Raw genomic sequence first — 14,693 nt, forward strand, 5'->3', positions numbered from 1 at the left:
TCAACTGCAAGATCAGCCTAAAAATTACTTCAAACAAAAGAGCTAACAAAGCTACTTTTCTGAGTGTTTTTATGCAAATATAAGTTCTTTGTAATTGTAAGAGCTTTTCTTTAAGGGAACTCTCCATGACTGCCATCCCCGTCCTTAAGTGGCCTTATAGGCATCTGCAGGGACTCTGTTTACCTCTCCTGACTCACAACACAAGGGCCCAGAATCCATACCCATACTTTTAGGATGTGACTTATTTGCCAAGATCCCATGATAAAAGAAGGCCAAGGAGCAACCAAACCCATAAAATGTCATTAATTCACATGAGGGGGTAGGAGTGTGTGGAGGGGAGGGGGAGTGCCTAGATTATAGTGAAAAGACAACAGTGAATTACATACTTCTTTAAAATATGTGATTTTGCTACTTTTAAGCACACAGAGCAACGCGGCTAATAAAATGCTGTTTATCTGAGGTCATTAGGGGACTAGTTTTAAATAGATAGGAACGACTTATAAATAGCACATTAGTGTGAATGAAAGCTTCTGAAATGCTTAAGGCCAAGTGAAAACACCTTCTGTTTATGTCTTAGTTCTCATCAATCACAATTAATTTCTTTGTAAGCTCTTAGGTAATAAAAAGGAAACTGCCACATAGCCCCCATCCAGTTTCCATGAATTCCTATACCCAGTGAGTGCAAGCAAGTTCACCAGCTCCTTCTTGCTGGATTCTGGTTCAAGTACAGTGAGGTCTCATTAGGGTTGTTCCCTCGAAGCAGCTGACACACAGAGGCAGACCATCATCCTTAAAGTCTTTGTTTATCCCAAAGTATGGATAAAAGGTAATTCCAAGTGGAAACTAAGTTTGGAGATTATCCGGTGTTATTAAGTTGGTATTTGGAACATCTGTGAACCACCCTTATTCAATCACAACAGGAAGAGGGGCAGAGAGCTGGAAATAAACCAATAAATCCCTTTTCCAACCTTCCACCTTACTGACAATAAAGAATCAGGTTGTTTGAAAAACACGCATTCCTGGGGTGTTCTGCAATCCTAGAAAATGCGGTGGCTAATTAGAGTGTAGACGGTAGGCAGAACTCATAATAAGCACTGGCGCTGGACTGGATTTCTAGAGCATGCAGAAAAGAAAAGGTCCCTTCTTCCACATGAATTGATGATATCAGGGACGTGGAGACAAAAGAACAGAAATAGAACACAACATAACTAAAAATACTTTGCCTTTCATCTGATGACCTTAATTCATTAGTTAGGTCATAAAGGAACACTATGAAGTATTTCCATTGACCTAACAGCATTAGTGACTTCTCACTCACCTTTCTGTACCCACAAATTCTTGACACATTAGTTACTACTGACAAACAGTCAGTAGTACTTGTGTCACAGCACTCTTCCCACCAACAGGGAGAGCTATCCGGTATACTACATACATTAATTCCAGATATGCCAGGGCTAACCTTGAGTGAGACAATGACAAAGATCAGTACCTGTCAGGCTGACTGCAGAAGACCCCACTCATCTACTAAATAAATAAACCATCAGATCTGTAACATAATGGCAGCAGAAGCACAAGCCACTGATTTGCCACTGTCAGATAATGCTAGTTTCTGGACAGTGCATGTGTCTCCACTAAAGAAGAATCTGACATCGAGAGGCTTTAAGCTTTTGTGTGCCAGCCTCCAATCCCGAGGCCTGCGTACGTACAGAGGGATCTGTCCCACCTGCCAGCTTCCTCCAGTCCCCTAGAGCTCTTTCAGATCACGACTCCATCCCCAGCTTGGATTCTGGGAGTAGACCCTCTGCCACTTCTACATCCACACCCCCCAGTCCCCTCCCCACATCTGAGAAATGTGTGGCTCATCTCAATCTCCACGCTCGTTTCATGCCAAAAGGCCACCTTCTCTGCTTCTGTTGCAATGGGACACAGGAAGCCCCTGCAGGAAGACAGAGGAACCTGGACACCCAGGTGGCTCTTGCAGCTCAGTACTCCTTGTGTTCATTTTGATGGTTTCCCTGCACCCCTAGCGGGTGCCCCAACCCAAGCACCTGTTCCAGACAATCTCCTTCCCGTTTCCCTTCTTGGCACATGCCCTCACCTCTCACTTCATAAAGTTATCAGTTGAAGCAAGACCCAGGATTTTCTGTCGTGCCCTCTTCCTGCTGGTTCCATCAAACAAATCCCTTGATTCATACTTTCAATCCCATTACTTTCCACTCTTCCGGATCCCACTTGCATGTTTGTTTCCTCTCCTGGGGCTTTAATCATGCACATTCACAAATGCTCAGATCTACCTGATTTTGAAAATGTCTTCCAAGTGATCTTGGGAGTCACTTGCTTCTGCCTGGAATCTAACCTTACCTTTACCAATAAACACCTGGCATTAGTGGCTACTGTCTACCCTTGTGAGCACAGCCATGTGGCTACTAATCCTAACCCTCTAGGGAAGCTCTTATCTTAAAAAAAAAAAAAAATCACATCTCCTTTGCTTGTTGCCAAGCATAACCGCTTTCCCCCAATCTGCTGCGCCCCAATTCTGGGCTACATTTAAAGCCCCTTGTGAACCCCTTCTCCTTGGACCTCTGCATTCTCTTTCTTTTCCTTGACTGTCCCTCGTGCACTCCTGGCCCTTGTCCATATGGTTTTCTGCCTCCACCTCAGGCTGGCAGGCAAGGGAAGCCCATCAGTTCCCAAGACTGCCTCTGCTTCTTCAGGGCCCAGTTCTCTGTACCACTGGGCTCAACGACCTCTCACCAAACATGTTCTAAACTGGGGTCAGCAAACTTGTTCCGGGAAGTGCTGGAGGGCAAATATTTAAGGCCCCGTGGGCCACACACAGTCTCTGTCACATATTCGTTGTTTTGCTTTATGAGGTAATAGCTACTGTTTGCTCATGGGGCTGCCAGAACAATCTTGAATGGGCTCCAAACCTTGCAGCCCCACTCTTGGATGCTACTGCACATACCCCACCCCTGCCAGACTTCTCCCTCACCTTCAGGCCCTCTTGGGTCAAAGCCCACCCTGGGTTGCGAGTCCTTCAGGAACTGCCGCCCATGGCGGACCTGGAAGTTCAGGGCACTCGACTGGACTGGACAACTGGACGGTGGCACCTGCCTAATTTCACTGTGAAGTGCCCACTCAGGGTATCTGTAATTGCCATGTTCTTAACTGAATCAAACATGTCATTAACAGCAATTTAGAAGGAGTTAACAGAAAAACAACTTTCAAAGCGCCATGCTCAAAATAATTAAAAAGCTGAGTTCAACAAGAGCTTTTCTGGTTGGAGCCTTCAAACACCAGTCTTCTGTCAGGTCTTTCAAGATGAATGCTAATTTGCAAAATCAGCTCTTGCCAGCTTGACCTCCAGAGTGTCCCCTGCCTGGTGCCATCAGATGACAACTGCTAGCGCCGCGGCGACTGCCGCTCTCAGCGCTGGAAATGTTTGCTCCAGCAGCTGCGGTTGTTCATTAATTACTGTTTGTTCTGAGGTGAGGCTGGGGGAGCCAACAACGTTCTTTGAACTGCGTAGGAAGAGAGCTGCTACAGCTCACTTTTGGATCCTCAGCCCTTGTTCTACAGAAACGGCGTAGCAGAACTGTTGCTTAGGCCCCCGGTTCCCGCTTTGGGAACAACTCCATACAGGTTTATTCAGAACTGGGTACCCTCTGGGTTCTTAAAACTCTAGTGCTTATGAATTGTTAGGGGAAATACCGGGGGCTCCAAGAATACTCCAAAAGCTGATTTACCAACCTCAGCACCGTCAGCAGCTACCACCATGGTGGACACACAAAGTCCTAACCTCAGACAGACATATAAAGATGCTGGTCTGAAAGTCAGGGGACTGAGATGGAGCAGCCTGGGGTCTGTCACCTTACCGTAGGTCAGGGCCTCGACTTCCTCGTCTGCTAAAGTACAGTGCTGAACCAGAAGTTGTCTGAGGTCTCTGCCGGGACAACAATTCAGTGACTCCAGGCCAACACAGTCCATCACAGCCAACAACACGGAACACCATACATTTAAAGATCAGATCTAGAGGGGCGCTTGGGTGGCTCAGTGGGTTAAAGCCTCTGCCTTCAGCTCAGGTCATGATCCCAGGGTCCTGGGATAGAGCCCCGCACTGGGCTCTCTGCTCAGCAGGGAGCCTGCTTCTTCCTCTCTCCGCCTGCCTCTCTGCCTACCTGTGATCTCTGTCAAATAAATAAATAACATCTTAAAAAAGAAGAAGAAGAAGAAGAAGAAGATCAGATCTAGAACTCTTCCGAAAGCTCAAACAGCATCCTGGAGCCTTCCTAGCTTCTTCTGGCCAACAGGTGTTCCCTCTTCTCTGCTCCCCCATACCATGGAGAGCTGTGGAACAGAAGCACAGCTTTCTGCCTCGGACTTAAAGGCTGCCGCATGAGTCTAGCCCTCCCCAGGAGGCAGGGGGCTGGAGGGAGGCAGCAGGCTCTAGGGCCAGGGTGGGGGCTTCCCCATTGAACCACGGGCTCTGCCCAGAGCGGTGCTCTGCCACACGCGTTGGAGACACGGCTGACCTCCCCGCTGACTCCACATCCTCATATTCCAGGCAGTCTGTCAGGCAGCTGTGCTTTCCTGCCATCTTCCACTTTCTGCTTCCCCAGGCTGCGCTCCTCCATGGTCTAAGAAGGTGCAGTGCATTGGCATTCCCACCCTTGGCTCTCCACAGGTATCGTCCAGGCCTCTGCCTCACCAACTCCTACCCCTTCTTTAAGACTTTGGTACAATTGCTTCTCCTCCATAAACCCTTCTGGATGACTCCAGTCTTCACGGAATGGCTGCCATGTTTTCAGTGTAAAGAGTGGAGTTTCTGAAGAGGGGCCAAACCCGAAAGGACAGGACCGGAAGACATAAAGGCAACAGGTGCCAAAGGAATCCAGGGGGCTGAGGGTGGCCCTTGTTTTCGTACTGAACACACCAACCCAGAGAAGAGAAGGAAACGAACGCAGGGGGCCCACTCTGTGCCAGCCACTGTGCAATTCCTCTCAAAACCCCTTGCAGGCAGGTACTCCTGCCATTTTTGTTCATAGTGAAGCAGTGGAGGGCCAGAGAGGGGAATTCATCCAAGGTCACTGCTGGTAAGGAGTCAAGTAAGGAAGTACATGGATCCCACGTGGCCACATTACGCCATACATATACACATCGCAAGCAAGAGGCTGAACACGGAATTGGCACTGGACAGCGAGACCCTCCTTGAGCAAACACATTTTTGGAATCATGTATCTGTGTAGGCTCGTTCCCCTCCTCCGCTCTCCATGGCCGTGGGATGCTGCTGAGACAATGGCATGCTGGCTGACAGGGGGCACCACCTTCCCTTGCTGGGGCCCAGCCACCTGCCTGGGGGTCCTAATGAACACTCTCTCCCTCCCTCCCCATACTGCAATCTGCTGCTTGCTCTTTCCTTCTTAAAACTTGACGTTCCTTTGGCTTTTGTGACATTCTGTCCTAGTTTTTCTCTTCTCTGCCATTTCTTCTCAGCTGCCTCCTCCTCTGCCCACGCTTCTCACTTAAGATTGTCTAGAGCATCTCCAGCTCCTTCCTCGGCCGTCCTATCAAGTCATACCCTCCCTGATTCTCTTCTGTTTCAACAACTTCAGGTACCATCTATAGGTCGCTAAGTCCACATTCTGCCTATAATGGACTACTTGCATTCCCAGAAGTAGGATGCACCTGGACTCACCTCGAAATTTTTACATGGGTTGTTCCCTATACTGGAACCCTTTTCCCTCCTAGATTTTTGCCTGACTAACCTTACTCTTTCCTCCTTCAGGCCTTAGCTTGGCTGTTACCGTCCCCTTCTCTAGAGCACCTAGCTCACTGCTTTGTCATCACCGGCTTCTGGACTGTCCGCTCTGAGAGGAGGGACTACATCTGTTGTGCTGACTGGTCTTCCCCATGTTTACCACAAAGTCTAAATAAACATGTGCTGAATAATGAACAAATGAGAACTCCAGGATTTCTACCTCCGAGATCTCTCTCGTCAGTGGTAGATCATATATCTGACTGGCTCCTGGTTATCCCCATAAGGGGAATATCTGTCCTACCGGCAGCCCAACTCAGCATGTCCAAAATGGAACCTGGCATCGTGCCCCGCCCCTTCCCTCTGAACTCATTCCTCCTCCTCCACTTCTCACTAGGCTCAAAACCGCTGCCCTCCATTCCACTGCCCAAGTAAGAACTAGAAGTTGTGCAACATGAGATAATTGTTCTCCATCTACCTGCGCTCAGGCCCATGGCATTTCTCACAGGCACTCCAGCAACTGGCTTTCTTGCTTTTGGTCTGTTCTTCCAACCTACTCCTCCAAGGTGAAACTGGAATGGGCTTGAGATCGAAGGCTTTGAGAGGTGCTGACAAAAGTGTTTGCACGGTGGCCTCTGGTGGTCTCTGTGGCTTCTTCTCGAGCTTTCTTGCTTGGCCCTTTTACACTCGGAGTTTCTGGGTTTCCTGAGCCCCTAACACCTGCTAGCCTCGAAGTTTCCAATGGCCACTCTGTTGCCTGGAATGCCCTCACCCCTCCCATCACCTGGCAACTCCTGCTAGGTCTTCAGGGCCTTGCTCCAGCATCCGCTTCTGAGGGAAACCTTGTTTACCTTCCGGCCTCAGGTCAGGCCCCCTCTGTGTTCACTCAGGGCACCCCCCACGCCTCCGGCCCAACAGGATCACACTAAGGTGCCTGCTCGTTTTCTTACAGGCCCATATCTCCCACCAGCTTGTAAACTCCTTGTCTTACTCATCTTCAGGCCTGCAACCCCAGCACAATACAAAGGACAGCACATAGAAAGACCTGAACAAATGGATGAAATTTCAGATGTGAGGGAGGACAGCTTTAGAATATGGACTTCACAGGGGGCGTGTGTGTCTTGTCAGGAGATCCTGAGGGGGAAGAGGGAGAATAAAACACTGGCCTTGTCCTACTTCAACTGCTTCTGGACACAGAGTTCATCATAAAGGAAAAAAGAATCTCCAGACCCCACTCACCTCTCATTGACAGCAAGGTTCTGTTGCTTTAAAAAACCCAGAAAAATGTTGAGGACCCAACTAGTTACTTTTTTTGGCTCTGCCCTAGTTTCTTTTATCACATTTTGGAAGAACTCCAGTAGGCCAACTTCATTCTGTAAAGAAAGAAAGAAAAAAAAAAACCACCCATATATATATATATATATGAAGTCTCCCCCAAAATGAAAGATCAGCATTCTGAAGTCAAATCTGAAACTGTCACCCTCTCCCTCCTCTGACCCATCTACCTGTACTTTCCTGAACATGGAAATGTCACCAGAAAATTGTGATCACTTTCAGTAAACAGCAAGTATCTGACTTCTACCACTGTCACTGTGCATTCTTTTTAATCTAGCATTTTCTCACAGGAATGAACATACGTCAGAGAGCCTGGCTTGGTGAACCAGAGTACTATGAAATCCACTCTCCCCCAAACTCATCTGCCCTCTCCCTGTCAGCCTTGCGTACCCTATGACCTTAACCCTTGAGCTGCATCCTTTATCCTTGGGCCCATGATGTTTGGGCAGAGTTTCCTGTCCTTTCTCTTTCCAGGTCTATTCTCTGCTGGAAGTCCCAAGTGATTGTGAGAATAAAGAGGCAGGAAAAGAAGCAAATCAAGGGGGAACACATGGAATATTCTACCTCTGAAAAATCAAAAGTGGATCATAACTGTATTTATCTTCACATTGTCCCAAGAAGTGACAGAAATGGGTTTCAAATGTTTTCAAAATGAGTAAGAACCCAGGGATCCACTCAGACCACAGGACTGATGGAGGCAGCAGTGGCTTCTCGGCTTTCCAAGCCAAACTAGACATGGCCTAACCCTGTCTCTCCTCTTGCTCCATGAAAACAATCATCAAGGGGACTTGAGGAAGACTCCAGTATGTCTCCCCTCTTGATGGTCAGCTCTCTGAGTCAGGGGCCATTCTGTCCGGTTCACTGTGTAACTAGAGCGAAAGTGCTGGGCAATGGCAGCTACTTGGTGAGTATCTGTGGATGGAATCCATGCCTGCCATCACCATGTGTGTTTCTAAAATATCACAAGTGAATGCTCCTTCTTTATCATGCTTTGTTCACCTTTAAATATTAGAATTGCCCCAGTGAGGCATTAGCGTCACCCCAAAGCACTCAACAAGTGCCTTTGCTATAATGGCAAACTGCCAGCTTGGATCAGTTTGGCAGAACCAAAAAATCTGGCTAAGTCCAACCTTTGTTTTCCAATAAGAAAAATAAAAACACATGCTCCTCACATATGGGAAGGCAAAGCTCCCAAATGGCAGAGGGAACACATTTTTAGTAGATTTGCCTTACCTGCTGCCATTCAAATCAAAACCACACTTTCCTTGACATTGTCTTTGAAACTTTATACTGTGGGTGACGTTCTCACCCTTGCCCCTTTCAGAAAACCTTTGTTAAGGGAAAGAACTTTCTGGAAAAATAAGATACTGGGAAAAAGTAAGACGTGCAAACAAAAGTGCTCTGAAAGTTTAGCTGTTGTAGATGCTGTAAAATATACACAGGCATACAACTTATGCTAAAGTAGAAATTTCATAATAAAAAAAATCTACATGCCCTTTGTAACAGATAAATTCTCTGGTGACAAGCCTACTGAATAATCCCACAATCATCTCTTGAATCTCTTTTCAAGCCAACGTTACTATTCTGCTCATGCTAAACCAGGGCAAAGGCCGCCTCAGCAGCCAAAGCTTGACTGCAGATAAAGACAAATGCAGGCAGAAAGAAGAGGAAGTTCTGCTTAACTTATGGAAAAGTATTCAAACTTCCACAACAGTACGGCAAATCGCTGGGGAAGTAGGAAACCACTCTCCGGCCCAAATCAGACTGGCAGAATTCTCTTTGTTCTAACCCAGACAGGCTGGCCTGCTGGTGAAAAGAGCTGTCAGAAGGAGAACTCTTTACTTTGCCAAGGAAAGGTTTTCTAAATCCACCTAGAAATATTGCAGTCGAGTTCCCAGGCTTGGCTGAGTTGCTGGGACGTGATGAATATCTATTCTTCTACCCTTGGGTGGTTTTTTTATTGGATGGATAACGTAGCAAGTCAGAGTTCTGTTTGTCTTTTTGTGTCAGTGCTGTGAGGAAGCGTCCCTGAGCTGGAACCGTACTTCACTGGCCGGGGGCCGGGGGGGGGGGGGGGGGGGGGGAGGCGGGGCTCAGAACACAATGGCAAGTGGACGTGAAAACCCGTAGCTGTCATGGGGTGAGCAACCAGCAGCAGGGCTGGCAGAGGCTGAGCTGCTGCCGCCCAGAGAATGATGGGTCAATGCCAAGTCGCACACAGGCTGCCTGTTCTGGCTCTTTAGATCAGAAGTCCGCCTTTCAAGAAAAAAAAACAAAAACCAGCATTCTAGATACGGTTTCCTTAGTTTTTCTGTGAGATCGGCAACTGCTGGTAAGCTCAGCACGAATCTCAGAAGTCCCTGTCGGACATGACAGTGCGGCCATCTAGTTTTCTCAGGAGAATAGTGAGCTGGTGATTCCCTGACCTGAAAGCCAGAGGAAGAGCCACGCAGAAAGGCCACGCATTAGGGAGCCCCTAACTTCCTTCTCAAAGGCGACATGCAAGTGTCTGACTCAGCACTGACCTCTCCTGCGTCAGAAAGAGCGAACGCCGCAGCTGCATAGCGCGTCACGTCTCCTGGCCAAACATCACACTAATTGTTCTGTCAGCCACAGCTGACGCGGCAGGGACAACCAGGCCTGTCTTTCGCATAACACCAAACAGCCTTTACGACTCTGTGACCGGGAAGCATCCTTTCCACATTTTAATAAAATCTCCCCGCAGCATTCAATTACACCCAGAGTCAATGCCAGGTCAGCTTCTGAGATGCTCACAGGAACCCTCCACCGGTCGAGGCAGGTGTGAGGCGAGGCGCAGAATCACCCCACCTTCGTGGTCTGTCTTGGGAAGGAACCCTGATTCACCCCTGCCTTGGGCCCCGGAAGCAATGTCTTTTTGCATGCTACTGTCTTTTCACAAAGGCTGTCTTGTACGTTCTGCCTTCGGAGATGACAAAACGTCAGAAGGCCATGCAGATGGAACAGGAGTGGGGCTGATTTCTCAACCACTGTTCTGGTTCTAAGTCCCACACCCTTTGAACCTGATGGCAGGGCAGAAATTAGCTGGGCTATATTTAGAAGAACGAAACCTGATAGAGACAGCTGCCCAGTGGCAGACTCAAGAGAAGAGAAAACCCACAAAGTACCAGTTGAGGAACAGCTGATTATGTGGCAGGGAGTGACCTGGCAGCTAAAGGAACCCCAGATTGGCAATCAGGGCTACTGAAAAAGCTTGGAGGAGTGTATCCAGAATGTGCTCCACACAGAGATAGTGGCCAGCCCTGTGGGTAGCCGCACACGGCTGCTGCTCCTGCAGATGGTATTAACAACGAGAATATGTTTTATTTTATTATTATTTTTCCAAGATTTTATTTATTTATTTGAGGTAGAGAGTGAGAACACAAGCCGGGAGACAGAGGGAGAGGGGGACGCAGGCTCCCAACTGAGCAGGGAGCCTGTGTGGGGCTCGATCCTAGTACCCCGGGATCATGACACGAGCCGAAGGCAGACACTTAACCAACTGAGCCACCCATGCACCCCACGAGAATACGTTTTAACAACAATAATAATGGGTGCTAGGCACTGTTCCAAGTGGTCTCTACATTAACTCATTTAAACTAACATTAACTCATGTAATTTTTTTTTTTTTAAGATTTTATTTATTTGAGCGAGAGCTGTGGGATGAGGGCCAGAGGGAGAAGCAGACTCCCTGCTGAGCAGAGCTTAACTCGCTGAGCCACCCAAGCGCCCCAACTCCTTTAATTCTTACTAACAATCCTCTGATGCTAGCAGAACTCTCTCTTACAGATGAGGACACTGAGGCGTTAATTTGTTCGAGGTTACACAGCAAGAAAGAAGCAGAACTGGGATTTGAACCTCTGCGGTCTGTGCTCCTCATCTCCATGTTACACTGCCTCTGATGAAGAAAATTTCACATTGCTGCCTTCCTGGGGATGGAGACTGAGCCCCTAGCAGTGCCAGGCACAATGTGAAGTAACCAGCTCATCAAAAGAATGCCCTTTCCCACCACTTCCATTATTTTATTTGGTACCTGCCAGCTGTTCAAAGGTTCTTCACATATTAAAAATGTTGCAAAGGCCCTTAGCAATTAACTTAGAAATTAGGAGAAAATGGCAGGTTCTCTTTCTGCCTCTGCCAACATACACCTAGACCACCTGGCACTCTCCTCTGCGGCAGGGCACACGCTGGCTCCAGATCAGGAAGGCAGACAGATACACGCCCCCCCCCCCCCGCCCCAGGCCACAAGGAGCTTCTGGGGGACGGGATGGTGGCCAGAGTTCCCCAGGCCTCTCTTCTGTGTCCCTTCCACGCCTTCTCCTCACAGAAGGTGAGTATGCCTCAACCAAGACCCTGCCCAATTCTGAAGCACCTTTAGACCTTCCAGAACTGCCCCCACTACTGCTCACATGGTCTTAGTGTCAAGCAGATGGCACCTTACTGCATTCTAACTCTTCGGATCTGGGGACTTCATGCACTGCATTATACCCAACTGGGCAGGTCGTCCCTGTGGAGGGAGCAGCTGGCTGTATGGCAGACCCTGCACCTGTGGCTTCAACCAGGCGAGGCGCCCATGTGTCATTCTGTGGAGGTACAAATGGGAACTGCTACCAGCTGCCACGTGGCAGGGGCACTGAGGCAAGCGGCCATTGAGCATTTCTGCAAATGTAAGAGGGTCCAGCATCTGTCTATCAGTGGGGCTTCTGTTGTTCCCTCTTTATTCTTGTGCGGTTTGGTCACTGTTACAAAGTGAGAAAAACAATGTAGACCCATTGCCTTTGTGAAAATAACACAGAATGCTAGTGTTGGGGTGGAAATGGAAAAAGATAGGGAGGCCTGGGTGGCGGTTCTAAGGAAAGAAAGCAGAAGTCATGGTGAGATTAAGGACGGATGCATTCAGTGGTGCTGGCTTGGATCTATGGTGTGAATGAGACTTCCCTCTGCTTTTCATGGAAATAAAAGAAGTGGCTATGGAAATCTTGCAGTGAGTGAGGGGGGAAAAAAGACTCATCCAGAGGGGTCTTCAGTGGGGAAGAAACTAAAGGAAGTTAATAGGTGGTGTGAGAGAGCATAGGAGACATCACTCTCACTTGAGTATGTCAGGAGGAAGCCAGAATCCTGAACCATTATGGCCACTTTGAAGAACATGGAAATCTGGAGAAGCTTGGAAATTGACCTAGAAACACCAAGGGTATACTCTCTAGTCTGTCTCATAAAATACGCAACAAGAAGGTCTATAGTCCTATTTTGGTCCTCGGTTTCTACTCCTGGGTCATGTTCTCAGTGGGCCTGGAAGCCCCTAAAATCTGAGCAAAACTCTGGTCCCAACAATTTCACTTGTACTTTGTTCCTAGCAAAGTTGGGAAGTACACACATCTGAGTTTAACTCAGGATACTGGTTCCACACAGAGAGGGTTCACACCTACATTGGCTTAGGCTCATGTGAAAATGAGCTTACATTCTCTGAGACACATGAGCTCTAAGAGGGATGGGAAGGAAACCAATCTGGCAATAAGACGCTTCTCTGGATAATCAGGTGATAAAAGTTGACGGCAGACCAGCATAATTAGAAAACTGTGTCTTCGAGAATGGGCCACAAGTAGTATGCTGTCAAGAAATCAATTCTGATCATGATTGCATTTCAATGTGCCCAAAGCCACCACTGTCAGATGGGCCCAACACGGAGGGAACCTGTGCTGGTCAACAGCAGCTTTCGGGCTGCCGCTTAAATACGGCACCAAAGCTTCAACGCAGTGCTTGCTCACTGGTGCCAAGATCTGATTGAAACCTGAAATAATGTGTTTTAATTGTCCCCAAAAGGGCTTCAGGATGGAGGAAGGAGAGAGTCCCCATGAATCCCCAAGGCTGGGCACTCAGGACTTCACTCCTCCCTGCACTTTTGCTCCAGGGGGCAGGTCCCAGAGGGGTCAAATGTATCTGAGCCCAGAGGATCCTCATCTCCGAAAGTTCTCTGTTACTTGCATCTGAAACAAACTAACTGCTGGTTGGTCAGAAGTAAAGTTAGAAGATGCATTTTTTATTCAGTTTTACTGGAAAAAAGTATCAGTTACATTTCTAGTGCATAGACTATAAAAGCACCCGTAAGCTGGCAAGCACTGGGTGCAATTTTATAAAACGAAGAATAAAAATCAATTTCGAAAATTACACAGAGTTGAAATATGGTGAGCGATGGCGCTGACCAAATGGATTTTCCTTCAGCAGGAGTTAGAAGGCCAGTACTTTGTTCCTCAGTACGTCTAAGCAGTCTAAAACCAGTTAATATAGTTTCAGACGCCTTTTAAACTATTAGCTTTAAAGTAGTATTACCTATGAGTACACAGATATTTATCATGAGAAATTATTTTACAGACCGTTTATCCAAACAGAAAACCACGCCATTTCAAGCGCACTAGAAACTCAAAGCAAAACTCTTGGAAAACAATCCATTTAGTAATCAACCACAGTCATGATATTTTTTCTGCTTCTTGGTCCCTGGAGACACCTTCACCTTTTTCATGGTGTTAGAAACAAAGGATTATGGCTTCAAATGGGGAATAACCAGCTGGGGAAGCAGAAGTTGTTCAAATAAGACTACACATCTTGAAGCTGAATACAAAGACAGACAGACACGTAAGGCAGCACGGGTCACTAACCCGGAGGGTCACAGTCACATTTTCCCAGTCTCACTGGGGCATGCTGGATTTTTCTTAAAATTCTGCCCTCCGCAGCCCTCAATGTGTTAGTGGCTATTTGGTGCCCGTGCTCTTCTCCCTGATAACTTATTCTAGGGAGTCTGCTTGGCTGTCTTTAGATCTTCTTAAGATTCAGGGAAGATTCTGCTCTGTCACTCATCTTCGGGGTAAGGGAATCATTCCTTCCCCTCTTTCAGTAACGGGGGGTAACAGCACCAGCTGCCTTTGCAGCACCCTCTCAGCTCCCAGGTGTCAGAGGTGGGAGCTAAAATCAAGACTGTACTGCCTCTTAGTCGGTGTTTCAACCCATTGCCCGGCAGGGCTCCTTGGGAGAAGGAAAAGCAACATGGAAAACATAAAGCTCTTCCACCTGAAAACAGCACAGGGCGCTGTGATGGGGACAGCAGGCCCTCAAGAAACACTGGATTGGGGGGATGCCACATTGGGCTCCTTGCTCAGCAGGGAGCCTGCTTCTCCCTCTGCCTCTGCCTGCCATTCTGTCTGCCTGTGCTCTCTCTCTCTCTGACAAATAAATAAATAAAATCTTAAAAAAAAAAAGAAAAAGAAACACTGGATTGGGAATGCTGTGCCATTCCTCCACTAAAATCTTGACAAGATGGACATCTTTCCATTTACTGAATTCATACACAGCTGGCCACCCTGTGAGCTTGTATCTGGTCCTTACCAAGTGCCTACCATGTGCTGGCCATGACAGGACTCGACAGGCAAAATCATCCCACAAACCACACAAATCCCACACATTCTGCCCTCTCATGGAGACCTTTTCAGTGATTCACTCAGAAGGAGCCAAGAACCTATGGCAGCAAGTTTAAGGAACAAAACAAAATTACGGAGGACAGTTCACATCTTTTTTTGTGACTTAAATTTTCTAC

The 14,693-nt window shown here is 47.6% G+C and overlaps 2 protein-coding genes across 5 annotated transcripts in view; one reads left to right on the forward strand and one right to left on the reverse strand.

Annotated features, from left to right (window-relative positions):
* The window catches only part of FHIP1A (FHF complex subunit HOOK interacting protein 1A), a 279,678-nt gene that overhangs the window by 260,366 nt on the left and 4,619 nt on the right, over positions 1-14,693 (forward strand). The window lies entirely within an intron of this gene.
* GATB (glutamyl-tRNA amidotransferase subunit B) overlaps positions 1-14,693 on the reverse strand; it is a 102,413-nt gene that overhangs the window by 22,081 nt on the left and 65,639 nt on the right. The window contains exon 10 of the mRNA XM_047717645.1: positions 6,995-7,128. Within this exon, the coding sequence (XP_047573601.1) occupies positions 6,995-7,128 (134 nt within the window). The remainder of the gene's footprint in view (positions 1-6,994; positions 7,129-14,693) is intronic.

Source organism: Lutra lutra, chromosome 2 (genome assembly GCF_902655055.1).
Source record: "Lutra lutra chromosome 2, mLutLut1.2, whole genome shotgun sequence".
NCBI lineage: Eukaryota > Metazoa > Chordata > Mammalia > Carnivora > Mustelidae > Lutra > Lutra lutra.